This window comes from Momordica charantia (genome assembly GCF_013281855.1).
Source record: "Momordica charantia cultivar OHB3-1 chromosome 11 unlocalized genomic scaffold, Mcharantia_2.0 BLBB01000011.1, whole genome shotgun sequence".
Classification (NCBI taxonomy): Eukaryota; Viridiplantae; Streptophyta; class Magnoliopsida; order Cucurbitales; family Cucurbitaceae; genus Momordica; species Momordica charantia.
Genome location: NW_028275159.1, coordinates 2,869,613 through 2,887,653, shown reverse-complemented (window position 1 = coordinate 2,887,653; position 18,041 = coordinate 2,869,613). Strand labels below are relative to the sequence as shown.

Genomic DNA, 18,041 nt, shown 5'->3' with positions numbered 1-18,041 from the left:
ACCAAACTAGTATTTTAACGTAAGATTTTTTAATTTTCTCTAATTTATGGTAATAAAAATTTACCTCTCCGTTCGAAAATTCCTAGCTCAACTTCTACTTGGTAAGTATAATGGATTTGTATAACATAGTCTATCAGCCCAAACCGACCACCTTTGTTAAATTGGACGAGTTCTAACATTTTTTTAGATCAACAAAAAAGGGACAAACTTTAAAAGATCAAAGACAATTTTGAGTAAATAACCCATGTAGCCTAAAGCCAATTGTCGTTCGTGTTTAAATGCTAATGTAAATTAGTTAAACCCACAATTACACGAGGTTAAATACAAGCTTTAGATTAAAAATAATAAATGTAAAAATACCAATTTGCCACATTTATTACATTAAAACAAAGCATGTTTCTATGCGGCATAGAACATCCTCTAAAGTCCCACAGATATTAATATGTCACAATTGAAAGCATAGTGAACATAGTTCACACATAACCATGCATCACTATCTCTCAAGTCTACGAAACTCTAACTAATCATTTGTCTGCATACTCTCAAATGTCAAGCACGTCACGAAGGGTCGGGTTTTGTTATAAAAGCCATGGCTTATTTCGTAAAGTTATTTCATATTTTTCAAGAAGAAGACTATATTGAGTTATTTAACATATGATTGATTAATTGGAGCATATGATAAATGTTGCACATTATTGTAAAATAATACTTGATGCCACTTTATTGGAATGAGTCAAAATCAAGATATATAATAAAGTATCAAAGAGGATGTTTCTATTCCCCATCAACTAAAGTTAAAAAAAAAAAAGAATCATTCATCTAAAAGCCTATAAAACAATATTAAATTAATTAGACTTTATAAGAAAAGATATTAAATAAATTAGAGATTTAGGATCCAATCAAAACAAAGCATTTACATTTTATAGTAACTTCCAAAAAAAAAAATATTTGACTTCATGTGAGAAAGTCTCATTGTAAATAAAAATAAAGCTGTGTTGGGAATTCAGGTAATTAAAAGAAAGAGATAGGGGCAAAACGGGAATACTAGGATAAGGACAGCGAGAGGATCTGCCAGGATTGGGGCCCATGGCCCATCAAGAGCCTGATTGATTAACGCTCTCATCAGAGGAGAGAGAAAAGTAACCCTATTTATAATTTTATTGTTTTAAATTGAATCCTTTAATTTTATATTTATAATTTTTAAAAGTATTAATTGGATCTTATATTACCTTTCTTTTTTTCTTTTTTTTTTTTTGTGTCTAGTCGCCAGTTTTACGAGGCAACCATTGATTCTATTATATTTGGTTGTCAAGAAAATTTATAGGATATTAAATCTAAGGTAGGTGACTACCATGACGATCCAATCAACTAAAAAAACACAACGTATAATTCTCATGTAAATAGAAAAGTATCATTTATTTATTTAACATAGTAGATGTATAAACTATTTGTAAAATTTGAATCAAAACTATTTATTAACTCTATTCAATATATTGTTTAAAAGAAATTTTGTTTACAATGGGATATGATAGTTAATTTGAACCCATCTCAATTTGTTAAAACATATATCTTCCGACCAAATGGTCGTTTGAATCTCCTGTTCATATATTATTGCATTCACAACAAAAAAATATTGTAGGTTAAATTATCAATTTTGTTCCTAAATTTTTCAACGGGTGTCTTATAGATAATTTTCAATGTTGTATTAGTGCATCTTTAAATTTTATAATTTTGTGTTAAATAAATTCTTAAAATGTCTGGGAAATTCTTAAAATATCTGGTCTTAGTTTCAAAAATTAAACTTTAAAAGTTCCTAAAATTATAAGATAAGAAAAGAGAAACCTTTTCAACTTACTTGTTTCTCAAAATTTAAAGATTTATTAAGTAAGACATTAAAAAGTTAATAATTTTATTAAGTATTTTTTAAATTTAAAGTTCCGACCAGTTTTAAAAGTCAAAGCTAAATTTATAACTAATAGCATAATTATAGTTAAATCATTAAAAATCCTTATACGAGAGAGAAAAGTCGTTCACTTTTATTTATTTTACTAGAAATAGGAAAAAGGAAAAAAAAGAGAGAAAATAAATTAACCTCGGGAAAGTCAGTTGTCCCGTCTACTCGTCTCTCTGAAGTTCTGACATAGTTACTGATTGATTTGGGCGGGTCCCACACACTTGTCCAAAAAGTCTGACACAGTACCTTGGACGGCAAATTTAACGCCGTTAACGTCGCTGTCGCTACAAATTAAAAAATAATAATAATAATTATTATTATTAAATATATATTTTTTTTTATAACTGTCGTTTACTGTTATTTGGGGTGGTGGGTTAGAGTGTTTGGATAACTAACTCGGGGCGGGCTTTTGTATTTAATTGGGTGTAATGACATGTCTCCTGGGTTATGGTGTGTTTCTTTTTGGGGTAACAGCCCGGTTATTTTATTAAAACTTACCTTTGGGCCCCACCTCCTTCCACCATATCTGCCAGCTCGCCTTTCTCCTAACACTTTTTTTTTCCCTTTTTCTTTAGTTTCAAAGACAATGGTACCCAAACTCGCGGGACTTTGTTTGGACACTTTGCAACTATAATATTATGTTCGAGTATTTATTTTGATCTTTATATTTAAGAAAAGTAACTATATTTTAATTTTTACTATTACAATTTTATTACGATGTTATCACTTTTCAAAGTACATAAATCAAAACGGACGTTTGAAAGTATAATAATTAAAATGAATTAAAATTGATATTTTGAAAATACATGAACCAAAATCGAGAGCACGGGAACTCAAATAGTATTCAAACCTTTTTCAGCACAACCAAGTTATTTTATTTAGTTATGTATTGCATTTTTTTTTTCATAATTTTGATTTTGGAAGTATACATTTGTTTTTACTTTAATATGATGTGATGGCTACGACAATTTGTACCAACTTTAATTATTATCCATTAACGAATTAAAAAAATATGGTGAGTTCGAATTTGTATCCTATATTATATATAAAAAAAATTGTCCACCAAAAATTACATTATGTGTTATAATAACACATGTAGGTTTAGTTTACATGTATATGCATTTTTTTTCCTTAATAATATATATGGATATATTTGACTCCACGTTTCGTGAAGATTGGTATCGGTGGAAATGGGATAATAATTTATAAACTTCATTGAAACTTACATGCCTTTAGGCATAGAGTTAAGTATAGTTTATTTAATTTGATGCTAAAATATATAATTGGTGTACATCATTTGGCTGTATTGCCTAAATTGCCTACTATATTTAAAGGAACAGATCAAATTTAATTTGAGATATGATTATAACGTCAATGTCATTCGACCATAATTTATTTAGATGTGTTGTGAAAGCGATGATTAGTAAATAAGTTTTCTATTTTGATTGTTAAGTACAGCCTAAAGTTTACTATATGAATGTCCACATAGTTGACTGAACTAAATGGTGCCCATAATTGATTTTTTTCTTTGTTGGTAACCCTATTCCCACTTTCTAATCAAAGTTAAACCTACTGCTCGAAAAAACTACAATATACTTTTTTCGTATCTCTTACAAGATAATTTGTTTGTTTTTCCCAAATTAATTAACATGACAACGTAAAAGTTAGATTTTTGAACCACCATTTGTTGGCGTAGTCATGACGCTAAATATCTGTCGACACGTCGATATATCCATCAACATTTTCATGTATCAATGAGTTTGACATCGACATAAGAGATAAATCGACATTTTCATCATATTACAAAAAAAAAATCGGCAAAATATGAAATATATCACCAAAATGTCACTAATATATGCATAATATCAATATTACTCATTTTTAACTTATTTATAAATAGAAAAATGTCTATCTGTTAATTTAAATATTTTTTACGATTTTTTAATTTCTCTAATTTTTTTTTACAAATATCTATCGTCGACATTATCGATATATTCTATGAAACTGAGATATGGACATTTAAATCTTTAGTTGTAATTAAGTACGTTTTAAAAAGGAGTAAATAAATCTTGAGACAAATGAATTCTGAATCCATGCCCACCAGTTACTTAAATATATAAACCGCCATTTGGCTTGTTAGCAAAACGACTAAAACAATGTAAACATAAACATGTGTATGCTGCATTGGTTTTTTTTAAACGAGCAAAAATCGTAAAACTATTCCTTTAATTATCAGAGTTGTTATAATCATACCCTCAAACTTTCAATTTGATCCATCACTTATCGAGTTGTACACTTAAGCCCTTAAATATTGAAAAAAATGTGCAAACCATTGCCAAACTACAATGATAGTTTCAATCAGATTCTTCAATTATTAAAATTGTTACAATTTAACAATATTTTTTTAAACTTCATAAAATCTAGAAGGTATAATACTAACCCGTAAAAATAATTGGTTTTAAAATCAATATTTAATTGTCCTCTCATTTTAAAAAGAAATGAAAAAGTGATGTAAATAAGTTGAGTTTAATTGTAACTCTCCAATAATCTCAAAGAATCAACATTTATAGTTCAGAGGTAGTTTTCGTAAGATCTTTAAGAATCTAATTGTAACAATCTTATAAGTCGTTAATCGATCAAATAAAAAATTAGAAGTTGTAATGATAACAACGGTGGTATAATTCATGATTCATGAATGATATTTTCAAATTTTAATTAAAATAACGATCCACAATCTTTCAATTTTTTTTTTTTTTAATTTGACAAAGCTAGAAATTGTCATTTTATATTAATCAACGAATTTTGAGTAGAAAGTACAATATTGAATGCAAACCTAAGAAATGTATTAAATCCTCACCTTCCATTCCATATAAAAAAATGGAAGCATTAAATCGTACGGCATAAAACAAATATGAATTTTATTTTGAAAAGGGAAAAAAAGTGTGATTGGTTGGTGATGGCAGCAGGAGCAGAGGGGGGTGATGATGGATGGACTGAAGATTGCACAGAGAAGTAAAGAGGAGAAGCCTATGCGGGACCCACCAATCACATGCAATGCAACGCCATGACGACGGTCACGTGCCCATTTAATTCTGTTCTTTTTTAAAAAAAGTGCCGTGGGTCCCGCTTCTGTTGCCATTCTCTAACAAATGCCTTTATTAAAATAAATATTTAAATAGCTTTTAGTTCATTTAGTTTTTGTTTCAAAAAAAGAAAAAAAAAAGTTAATTTAGGTTTGGTTTTAGAATTTTTTTTTTAATTTTAAAAAAGTGATAAGTTCTGTCTCTATTTATATAATTTTAATACTAATTTTATACCTAATAGAAATATTCTACTACAAATTATGATTATATTTTAAAGTCTAATAAATAAAATGTTGTACTAAAATTATGATTATTAAGGACAATGGATTTTTATAATGGAATGATATTATCCGTTTGAGTATAATTCTCACGACTTTACTTTTAATTTTACCAAAAAAATAAACCTTCTCCCAATGTAGGTATGTTCTCATCTTATATACCTATGATTTTTGTCCTTATTTAGCTAATGTGGAACTTTGATCACATACCCAACAGTCTTCTACTGAAACAAAGTATCACCGAGTCTCCCTTCAAATAATCAGTCATCCATCCAACTCTTATCCAAGCCAAATCTTCTTTCATAGAGTACTCTACTTGTCCGATAGAGCTCAACCACGAATTATACCATGACTATCATCTTTTCCAAACCTCGTCACTTTCTTCATTTTCGAGGATTCTACCAACACAGTTAAGTCAAAGGCATAATTCTGATACCACTTGTTAGGTATTCCAACTTACGGTAACAACACCCAAATGAAAATAAAAATGAAGGGAGCAATAATGTACCGTGTACAAGAATTAAAATTAAAATTAAAAAACAAAAAACAGAATAGTATTCGAACCTACAAATAATCAAACAAAAAAAAAAGCCAGTTTATATCAACTATAATATTCTCCTCTTGTCTTCATAACTATATCACTTTTGTTCCATAGTATAGGGATATTTTATTTTTCTTTAATGTACTTTTCAAAGTAACATGCTTTCAAGAGCATACAATATTAAATAAAGTAGGACACTCTAGTATGAATGACACTAACATATACCAAAAAGCAAGGTAAATCCAAAATTTGTCTTTAAAAGCCAAACAATTTTCATAAAGTCTCTATTTATCTTGTATTTATTTTGAGTTCGATTCTCTTCTACATATTTTTTTAAATTGAAAATTGCCTCATCTCTAAGAGAATCAAAATATTACAGATGAAGAAGTGCAATTGAATACAAAAAAATTTGTAAGACTCAACTTTTCTTATGTACATTTCCACATGTTATTCCTTTTATATTTAAATTCATTTTATTTTTTATGTGCAAAGTTAAAAACAATATTAATAATAAAATATTTGTACTTATTGATAAAATTTTTGCCTAAACTGGCAGATAATGAGGCATGGGGGCATTGGAATTGGAAGTAAAAGTATATTGTTTATTTAAATATTTTAGGAGTTTTCTTATCCCAAAGCTTCCACTCTGCCTCCGAAGATCCTTCTAAATAGTAAATAGTATGTGCACATCAGCAGATCAGATTTAACTTATCATTATCATCTACAGTACCCAAACAAAATATCTGAACATTAAATATAGAATTTAAATCATATTGAACTGGCTATCAATTTTCATAGTCTCTGTACTTTAAAAAATAATGATCTTAATCCTTCAATTTTAATAATTTTTCCACCTAAAATTAGATTATCCTAGCATTGATCTTAACCTATTTAGTTTAAATATAAGCTTGCATGATAATGCCTTAGCACATATACTTGAAGTCACGTTACTAATTTGTATAAATTAGAATAAAAATAAAGACCAACATAATTACGACCAAAATAGACCTTTTTAAAATTGGAACCAAAATTAAAGTTTAGGGGTCAAATAAAAATATGGACATTTTGAAAATTTAAAGGCCAATATAATTTAAACCTTGATATATAATTGGATATGAATTTAAAAAAGAAATAAGTAGCACAAATGGATTAGGACATCATGATTGAAAATATCTTTTAAAAGTAGGTTTCAAAAGAAAGCGAGTAATCATATATTCAAACCAAGCCTACAAAATCTCTCACCACACCCACTAACTCTCAACACCACCACCCATTCAAAAGGGCACATCCAATTATTTTAAATGTCAGAAATGCCCTGGAATTTACTTTCCTACAAATGTTTCTTAAAATTGTGAAAATTTGCTATAAATTTTCTCAATGAAAGAGGTTCTTAAAAACGTTTGCACAAGAATCAAGATGCTTTGTTCTTACATGTTAATGATGAGATCAGTAGATTGGCAACATCGATCACATGCAATGCAACTGTTCATATTCATGGGGTTTCAAATTTGAAGTAGTGCCAATACCCATATGCGAAAACCTAGGTCAGATAAAACAGAAAAAGCTCTGGAAAAGTGAGGAATGATACTTCGCATCTGCATAATGCATTTGCATATCAGAGAAAATTTCATGACAAAACAAGATAACCTTTCAACAGGGGATACTTCTTTTACCAATCAGGAAATCCCCCATTATATCCACTGGTTTTAATATCAGAAGTGGGAAGAATCATATCGTCCATTATGCCCAAGATGAAGGGAGAAAAAAAGAGTAATATAGGCAAGAGAATCTTTCAGATCACGTGAGTTTTTCTTTATTATCTGCCTTTTCAAATGTGGATTAGTTCAGAGATATGAGAAATTAAAGCACAGATTGAGTCATGAGGATACAGTTACCTGACCTATTTTGTTTGTTATTTCCCTGATGTCCAGTTGACTCTATAGTTTATTGAAATCTAGAGGCATCTTTGATTCCTTGGTACGCGATTCAGGTAGATTTTTGTGCTTCTTTGGGGCCATGGAATTGCAGAAGTAACGAGTTGGTGACGACGAATATTGAACTTAAAGCCATAAGCCCACCTGAGAAAGAGATACCATAAACTGTTCTTACTGTTGCGAACCATAATATAAACTAGATAACTTTGGATATGGAATGTGCATGAGTGAGAATAATGTATTGGTTTTGTTTCTATTCAGTCATTTGGGGAATTCTAAATTATAATTAAGTGGAGAGATTAGTATATATTTACCTGAAAGGGAAGGAGTCATTGCAAAGTCAAATCCTGGGAGCAGAACTCCAGCAGCAATTGGAATGGCAACGACATTGTAAGCAATTGCCCACGACAAATTCTGGTACACCTTACCCATTGTTGCCTGTGCTAGTTCCATTGCATCAACGACCTGCCAGGAGTAGTTGAGGCATGCAGCATGTTAAAAGATATGGAGAAAATATTTGCGATTCATCTTTCTTGTTCTGTAGGGTTGTTTTGTCATACAATGAAAAACTCCACTACATTGGACAAAATAATTATCCCCTAGAATTCATTGCACCTGAAGACGAGCATGAGAAAGGCTATACGAACATTAAAGAAAATAAAACATGAAAAACTCCTTTTTAGCAGTTGAAAAGTTGCTGATGTATAACTTCTTTCGGACAAGGTAATGGTGTATTTGAACTGTGAATGCTGATGAAAACTACATGAAAGATAGTGTTTAACCTCTTTCGTTTGATATTAGCTGGATGAAGTACATTTAGTATAACCAAAGGAAAACAGCAAATATATCTCAGTGCGACACATATTTCAACTAAGTTTTAAATTTGTCTACAAGAGCCATATGGAAAGAAATGCACTCTCTTGAAATAAATGAGATTATGAAAACTGAACCAAAAAAGGAACAAAAAGTGTCGAGAAGGTGATAAATACCTGAGATATTCTATTTCCAAGAAGTAAAATGGACGCTGCGTTGGAAGCAGCATTTTCGTGTGCTTCAAGCTGCAGAGCAATCCCAACATCGGAAGAAGCCAAAGATGGTGCATCATTTATGCCATCACCAACCTATGAAAAACCAAAAGGCAGGTGAAATGTAGTAGTTTCGGCCATACAAGATTAAAAGAGCAGGGGTTGGCTGGTTGCTTAGAGGATCCCTATGGCTACTCTTGCATCTGATATTCAAGGGCAAAGTTAGAACTTCGGCACAAATCACCAGGAGATATTTAGTAGTTGTTCACATGAACCATTAAGATAGTATGGAAAATTTCATGGCAATATGTACCTCACTTTAAGAGCTCGAATAAAAATTATTAAAAAGAAGTTAGGAATAAGATAGCAATTTCAGATCAAGATCGTTCAATGGGAAGCACATCCACTTCGCCATGGTGCCACGATGGCCTAAAACCTTGTAATTTGCAAGTGAATCAGTGATGTGTGCAGGTAAACTCTTAAGCAAATAATTCATCAACTTGTAAAATAATACCATAGCAACTCGATGTCCTGCAGCTTTCAGAGTGGAAATAAGTTCAGATTTTTTCTGAGGAGTCAAAGATGAGTGGACAAATTCTTCTTCAATTCCAACTGCCTTGGCTACAGTTGCAACTGCCTCTTCCCTGTCTCCAGATAAGAGGACTGTTTTGATCCCCTTCTTCTGGAGCCTTCCAATCAAAAGCAACAGATTAAGCATGAGGATACAATGTTCAGTACAGCAGACAACCTATAAAGTATTCGAATAAATATAACATCCTGGAAGACTGTAGAGAACCCAAAGAAATTGGCATCAAGATAGTAACATCTTTCAGGCGTTTCTTTTCTCAATAGCACAGAAATAAACTCAAGGTGAATGTTATTCACAATTCGCGTGGATCTCAAACTAAGAGTTGGTTGATAATACAGCTGTAGACTTCTGCTTGTGAAAAGGGAAATTATAATTTATTTAGCATCAGAAAGCCATTTGATGAAAATAAAAATTACCTATGAACAGTAGATCCAGCATCATAGCGCAGGCTATCGGATATTACAATAGCACCAACGATGCCCTCTCCTTCACTTCCAACGTAAACAACTGTTTTTGAATTGTTTGAAGATGATATCCCCCATATTGACTGAAACACAGAATGCTCGAGATTCTTAAGATCAGAGGGACTCGCTTGTTTTTCAAATCGATCATTAACCCATTCTAATGAACCAACTGCAATCAGTCGCCCATTTACATTGGCAAAGGATCCGAAGCCTGGTTCTACCAGCTGCCCTCTTGTGACTGGAATGGTTAAATTCAAAGATTCTGCTTTATCTATTATAGCTTTTGCAATTGGATGTGAAGCAGTTTTCTCTACTGCAGCAGCAACTTGAAGAATTTCTGCTTCTCCATAAACAAAAGAAACCACAGAAGAAACAGTAGGCTTTCCTTCAGTAAGTGTCCCTGTCTGAAGGTGAGAAATTTGGTCAGACTGTGAAGAACATTGCATATATGATCTAGGAAAACTTACATTTCAAGTTTTGAAAAATAATTTATGAGCATTTTGCTGGCAGAAGTTCCACATGGTTGGCCGAGGGAGTTGGAGTGGGCTAGCAATATAATAAAATAATCACCTTGTCAAAAGCAAAACAATCTATGCTTGCCAGGCGTTCCAATACATCTCCCCCTCTTATTAGGAGTCCCCGTCTAGCCCCTGATCAGGTTTTAGAGCGCGACACTATAAGAACTCAGACAACTATTCTTTTTAATAATTTAGGATTTAGTAGTAGAAAGGTGGAATATTATAGAGTAATCTGAATTGGGTGTTCATATCCAAACATGAAATAAATACAAACTCAGACATATGATTCGTATAAGAGCAATCAATTTTGACAGTGTCAACTTAAACACAAGAATGCAATAAATCTACAAAATGTGTCAGTACATCTATCATATGTGAAAAAATCAAAGCAACTATTGAAAATTCTGTGCTCCTTTTAACTTCGTTGGGAAAATACAGTCTCCCTATCCATCTTTCCCTTCTTGGACCTGCTCCCTATGCTTTCTCTCTAATGTTTTTGACATGCCTTACATTTTATTAGCTTCCAGATTTCTCTTATGGTTGGATTCATGTCATCCTTAGTTCGTAAGAAGGCAGATTGAGGATATAATTTTTCTTTTTCTTTTTTGAATAAGGATTAAGGAGATAATATGAGCACTCGTCATTGTTGACACATATAAAATCGATTCAAATTTCATGGAAATGTTCCATCAATTTCATTATTTTTTATGGAAAATAATTGAAACTCACCAAGGGAGGTGCCAACTAGAATTGCTGTGGGAGTGGCTAGTCCAAGTGCACATGGGCAAGAAACTACCTGAAGAAGTATCAATTCACCAACGTTGCAAAACCATGCAACTTTCGTTTTTTTTTCTCAGGGTAATAAAAGTACAGAAAATTTCACCATGCTTAACACAACAATATCACAGATGTGGATTAAAATAAGACTGCAAATATGCGCATTTTAATTCATGAGAAATAGGGTACTATGGCTGTACTGAGATTTTCCATCATGCCTCCATAATCTTTCGACATAAAATTCCCATTCCTAAAACATATGAAAAGATCACTTCAAAAAGAGGAAATAAATTGTTATAATCTCCCCCACAGTTTGCTCTGCCCCCCACCAAACCCAAAAAAAATAAGAAAGAAATCGGATCTCGTCATGATCAGTCATTTTCTTCCTATTTCATGATTACAAAGGAACAATGAGCCTAATGTTTGAATGTAAATTTTGTGTATATGTCTGTATGTGTGTTATTAAGACAAGTTTGGAAATATTTTTGCATGCACGTTCACTGAATCGTGCTTATTATGAGGGAAACCTACCAGGTTCTTCTTAAAATAGCAACAAAAACTGTTTTTTTTTTAAAGATTTTTATGAACATTCTTGTTTAAAATCAGAATAAAGAGGAGTTTTTCTTTTTACAGAAGTACTGGAGGAACCAAACATCAAAAATAATTTTAACTAGATGAAAGTATTTTTGAAGATTCAAAAGCATTCTCAAGTCTCAAACACTATAATTTAATAGGAATTTCACTCATTATATATTTGGTCGATGAGGATCTGATATTGATGCACAACCTGAAAAATAAAATCTTCTTTTTTTAAGAAAAATAAGAAATGAAATTATAACAGTAAAATTGGAAATATGGTACCAACGAGAAAACTGAATATTTTAAGACAGACACATTATTAGACCAAAATAGAAGGTAGAATTTATCAATTAGCCCAGACTAAAGCAGAAGACGTGTATGTAGGAACGAACCAGGAGACAATAGAGGAGGCATTAAAAAATGCAACATGACTATAATCTTGAGTTTCCCCCCTGCTTGAGATTATGTGCACTCATTATTAAGCAATCATGCATTTTTTCTGGAAACAAAATTTGGACTTCAAGAGTCTCCAGCACAAAAGCTCAACCAACTTACCAAGACATCAACTGAAAGTTTCAAGCTTAAAAGAAAGGGGTCTCCATCTGGTCCAGCAATATCATTGATCAAAACATCAGGAAAAATATGGGTACCAAAGCAGTACCTGAAAATGAATAGTTACCATGTAAATAAACAAGCATATTGCAGTTATATCTACACAAATGTATATTATAGTTGAGTTAACTGTATAGATATAATATACATTTCTCAAGGAACTTTCACAACGATAGGAATTATCATCTTGGAATCTTGCTAGACATATATGAGATTCACTAAAAATTCATCCAAAATTTTCAAGGGCCCTTCACTACCCTTTCAGACATTAAACACTAGAGTTTTATCAAATAAAAAAATAATAAGCATAGTGCTTACCAAAATGCAAATGTTGCCGCTGAGAGAGTCAATACAGTGTACACAAATGGCCCAGCTATGGAATCTGCAAGCCTTTGTATAGGTGCTTCATGGCCTTGAGCATCCTCAACCTGATGGTTATACATAAAGCTTCAGTATATGACTTCAGCTGGAAAATATTTGTGCCTCCTTCAGTCAGTAGTTTTAAGTAGTACTTTTTGTCAAATCCAGGCTAATTTTTTATTAAGTTCACCTAGAGCAATATCATTCTGTTTTTAGCAACCACAACACAAGCATAACCAATTGTAATGGTGAACCCTCCAATACCTATAACCAAGCTACGGAAAGTGCTGCTTACAAAAAGTTTGTTCTAAATGTTAAGATATGACTGTGATATGAATGTCACTCTACATTGGAATTAACAAGATCGCCTATAAAGAAAATGCAAATTACCATTATGCATGTCCAACTAATTCGTGCAACAAAATAAATTTAAGAAAATGGATTCACTTACCATTCTAACAATCTTGGAGATTGTTGAGTTCAAGCCAGTCGAAGATGCTACAATTCTCAAAGGGCCATCCTAGAAGATATCAATTTTGATTTATGCCAAAAAATCCTCTTACTTGAAATAAGGTGGAAAATAATACTTGATGTAAATCTCAAGCAAACATGCAGTTTAAGATCCTAAACATCAAGGAAAAATCATACCCAGTTTACAGTTCCAGCTGAGACCATAAGGCCTGCTTCCTTAAATACAGGTAGAGATTCCCCAGTAAGCATTGATTCATCCACAACACTTCTTCCCACAAGAACCTTCCCCTGTTCAGCCAATATCGTTGTCAGCTAGCATTTCCAAATTGTTCCTCCTTATGAAAGACCAGACCAACATCTATTGACAATAGAAATTTTAAAGAAGGTGGAGGAAGATGACATATGTGGTTGAGAAAAATAACCATTGGCACAGCAATTTGGGCTCTGAAATTAAAAAAAAAAAAAAAAAGAAGGCATTGTTGCTAACTATCTCAAGTGCTTACATCCACAGGAATTGTCTCTCCAGGCAAAACTAATATCGAGTCTCCAACCCGAATGTCATCAGTAGACACCTGAAGGCAAATTGCATCGGAGCAAAGCACATCATCCATGGAGGAATTGCCTTCTGATGGAGTTATCACAAGTCGTGAATGAGAAGAGATCAATGACTGCCAAAACATGTATACTTAAAATCAAATAAACAACTTGTGCCAAGCAACTAGGATAAAATGGAATACTAAAGCCACATGCATCAGTACACCCTACCAATTTACATAGTCTATAATTTGAGTTAAGAGGCACACAAATAATTACATGACTCCATCCAAACTCTTAAATATAAATTCAACTCAAGGGACCAACATATTTCTTGAATAAAATAAATTTAATCTTCAACTTTGTATTTGTGATATTTGAAGTTTTGAAGTTTGAACAACAAAAATTCTTCAGAAATTGTGAGGTTTTAGTCATTAAAATCTTGAATGCTTTAAAACTTCACACTGCCTTTTATCTTTGACGCTTTCTAAACAATGTCTTGAATGTTGAATGGATTCATCTGGAGGCCTTAGATAGGCATACGCTAATTTAATTTGGATCCTACTTCACACACACTAATATATTGCATCAAAAAGGCGATATACGCTAATTTAATTTGGATCCTACTTCACACATGCCATCTTTTAGTTTCCCAATGTCATGTCATCTAATTTAATGGATAGACACTTGCGAAATTTTGGTACGTCCCAATTAATGAGATGTAATTTTGTCATTGCTATACGTAAAATTATAACTGGTTGAAATATTCTTCTACAACAAGAATAGAATTTCCCAGGGACTCGGAAGCACGTGGTATGGCATTTGACCAAGGTATAGACCCAATATATATATGCATTGTAATGTTTATTCGTTTTAGAGTCATTGAAACTTACTAAAAGTTCATTCATATCACTAGAAGCCTTAACCCTTGCTCTTTCCTCCAGAGAACGCCCAAGAAGCACAAAACCAAGAAGCATGACCTGCATGCTAAAAAAAGGAGTTCCACTGAGAAAAGCAAAGCATATTCAAGAGCCAAATTCCATCTCATACCAGAAAATTTAATAAACTAAACCAAATGGGAAATACAGAAGTAAATATTATCAATTGAATCAAGATGATGTAGCTGAAGGTCGAGCAAGTCACCGGTTCATCAAAAAATGAGGCATCCCAGTCCAGCTGAGGATTAAGAAGTGAGATCTACGGGAGACAAAAGTTAAAAATTCGAAAGTTAATATTCAACTACCATGATGAATTTTTGTTTTTTCAATATTCTTAATAAATAAATAAACAAATAATAGCCTTGAAAAACTTGAGATATCCTTTGACAAAGCGCCTCACCGCACTGATAATAAATGCAGCAACTGCTCCAAAACCCACAAGAGAGTTCATATTCGGTGATCCCTTCTTGAATGCCCTCAGACCATCAAAAAGTAATTCTGCAGCAAATAAATTATCACTTCAAACATCATAAAAAATCCTGATAACAAGTTTGGGGTGGTCGTCTCGAATACTACTTACTGTCCCAAAGGACAGGAATACAACTAACTACTTGATACAGGCCATTAAAATGCATACCAGTGACTTAGTGGTCAAACACGAATCTCCCTCTCCTACGGCTAAATGGCACAAGAAAGGGAGGAAATATAACAATTAAATCTAATGCTAGTTTAATATTGGCGTTATATTCAGCAATCCCATGATGATAATACGATTCCATTTTAGAAAGTAGCAATAAAAACAGTTAAAATAGAGAGGACAAACAGACCTCGTCCTGGTCCTAAAAGAGCAACCAAAGCGAAGCAACCCTTCACATACGAGTTATGAAGTATCTCCATCAATGGTCCTGAAACGACGACGGAAGTCAACTCAAATTCAATTTGACCATTAGTACCGGCTGCATTTACGATATACTCTGAAAATGATTAAGAATTAGCAGGAACATTTCGTATTTGCTTTACACCGCTATTAGACGGTCTGGAAATTTACAACTCAATTTAAAGAATTCTAAACTTGAGAAAGTTCCGATTGCCTTTGCCTATAGGTTATTTGTAATTCAGAATTGAGCAATCCACGTGGCATACAAAATTAGGTTGAAGAATTGAAGTAAAACGTCAGTTCGTTACAGAGATTGCAAAATACCGTGGATATGAATCCCAAGAGAGTGCAAGATATGCGATGCGTGTGAGCCACAGCACAAGGCAACCAAAGTCCAAGCAACAGCCACCCGATTCCGACTCTTGACCATCATATTCCTTTTCTTCTCAACCGTATCCTTCCATTTTCTCACACTCTCCGCCACTCCGACCTCCGAATTCCTCGATTTCGTCGGAAAACCACAGTCCGTGAGTCTCTGCGCCAGACTCTCCGCCACATTCACCGCTGAACCAGCCTCCGCAGCAAATTCATCCGACTTCAACCGAATCGCCGCTGTCTCAGTCAACATATTGACCACCACGGAGTCAACTCGGTGATCGGACGAGAGAATCGATTTGACGCGGGAGACGCACGCACCGCACATCATTCCAGAGACATCAAGAAGAACGGACGACTCATCCCGCCGTTCCTGCTGGAGCACCGAGTTCTGTACCAGAGGTTCGGCACCAAGGGAACTCGAAACAATGAAACGATGCCCCGAGCATCTCCAAAAACGGCGTTGATGCTGTTTGCGTGGGAGGCTCTGAGGACGATGCCGTATGGGGAGGAAACCAGGCCTGGAGTCGAACAAAGAAGCACTGGATTTGGAGGCGTAGTGAAAGAAGAGGCTGTGGCGAGGCGACAGAGAGAACCGCGCAAAATCGGCCGCCATCAGAGCATCGGACCGGCGCCGGAACTGGAGGTTTCAGAGAGGGAAGAGAATTGGAATTGGTGGCCAAAATTTCAACGAGCCGAGCGAGTGGTAGTTGAATCGAAGACGCCCATGGCTAAATTTCCGGTACGAACCGCAACTGCCACGTCATACCTTTATCCATGTTTTTTCTTACTCCTTTCGCTGCCAGATGGCAAGTAGCGACCAGTAATGTTTCTACACTAACGAGCCCAAATTATAAACGTGCGGTTTGTTTGTTTGTCTTTTAGGAAAACACCTATTTTTTTCAATTAAGTGAGAAAAATCTAAAAATATATATTTAAAAAATAACACATTATCAATTATTTAATGGTAATACTGTAATAAATAATATTATTATATTTTAATATATCAGAAACTTTCTTTTTTTTTTATTATGTTTAACTTGTAAAGTTAAAAAAAATGCATATTTATTTTATATAATAATATTCAAATATAAAGATAAAAGAATTACAATATAACTTTCGAGTAATTCAAGGTATTCAGACTCTCTTCTGTAGTGTTCTTATTCAAACCTAAATCACTTCATACCTAACATCTCACCCTATTTATAACAAATCTAATTACTAATATACACTAACTATATTATTACTACCTAATTAGAAGGAGCACTTACATAATAATGTAAAGTAAATTTTATGTAAATTAAATCCACACTTTCATCCCCAACCATTTGTAATCCATGTAAAATATTTTTTACTTGGTCTATTTAGGGGAAATACTGGTATTTTCATCATGTTTAAATTGTATAAAAACTACAAATGTTCCATCTGTTAATCATCGTATAAAATTCACATGATATTTGATAAGGTGATATACTTGAGCTTTAGATAATGAATATTATATTCATTCAAAACGAGTGTGACCACACCTATTTAAATCGTATTATATCTCGAAATAGTTATATTGTTTTTTATTAAGGAGAATCAACATCTTCAATATCGTCCAGAATTACTGAATAACTTAATGTTTTTAACTTTCCATGAATGTTAATTCCACATTTTTATAATCTCGACTAATAATTTTAATGCAATCATAATTTCATGTTTTTGCTATTTATTTTTACTAGTATAGAATTTTGAGTTGGTTCTTTTTCATATATATATAGGCTTGCCTGAATGAATGCCTATTGGACAGTGATTAATTTTTGGCCACCATTGATTAATTCATGGAGGCTATATTTGTTAGTTTAGCCAAATAGTATTATTCAAGTAATTCAACCACTACTCTGATCAAATAATAGGTTTATAGGGTTTGTTTGATAACATTTTTATTTCCAGTTTATTTAGAGATTTAACTATTTACAAACCATGTAAAGCGTTTATGAATTCTACTATGCAATTAGAAAAATAATTATGAATTTCATGTTTAACGTAGTAATTTTGCATTTTGATGGAATCATTTATAATATAATATATATATATATATATATATATATATATATATACATACTTGATATATTTGGAGGAAATACATG

General features: G+C 32.7%; 1 protein-coding gene across 1 annotated transcript; it reads right to left on the bottom strand.

The window, feature by feature from the left end:
• Positions 1-7,646: 7,646 nt before the first annotated feature.
• LOC111010314 (copper-transporting ATPase PAA2, chloroplastic) lies at positions 7,647-16,631 on the bottom strand. Its single transcript, XM_022283672.2, has 17 exons — positions 15,859-16,631; positions 15,485-15,562; positions 15,058-15,155; positions 14,863-14,916; positions 14,613-14,699; positions 13,689-13,853; positions 13,363-13,473; positions 13,166-13,234; positions 12,673-12,782; positions 12,298-12,403; positions 11,116-11,182; positions 10,439-10,518; positions 9,821-10,272; positions 9,330-9,504; positions 8,780-8,911; positions 8,105-8,255; positions 7,647-7,934 (listed from the first exon to the last, which is right to left on the bottom strand). The coding sequence occupies exons 1-17, from the start codon at positions 16,523-16,525 to the stop codon at positions 7,843-7,845; spliced, it is 2,694 nt and encodes an 897-aa protein (XP_022139364.1). The 5' UTR covers positions 16,526-16,631; the 3' UTR covers positions 7,647-7,842.
• Between the last annotated feature and the right edge of the window lie 1,410 nt (positions 16,632-18,041).

Excerpts from the sequence above, each read along its gene's own strand:
- LOC111010314 (XM_022283672.2), bottom strand. The coding sequence starts at position 16,525 with ATGGCGGCCGATTTTGCGCGGTTCTCTCTGTCGCCTCGCCACAGCCTC. Across the intron at positions 15,156-15,484 it reads TCTTTTAGGACCAGGACGAG|AATTACTTTTTGATGGTCTG; the intron begins GTCTGTTTGTCC and ends TATTTGCTGCAG. Across the intron at positions 7,935-8,104 it reads AATGACTCCTTCCCTTTCAG|GTGGGCTTATGGCTTTAAGT; the intron begins GTAAATATATAC and ends TCTCTTTCTCAG.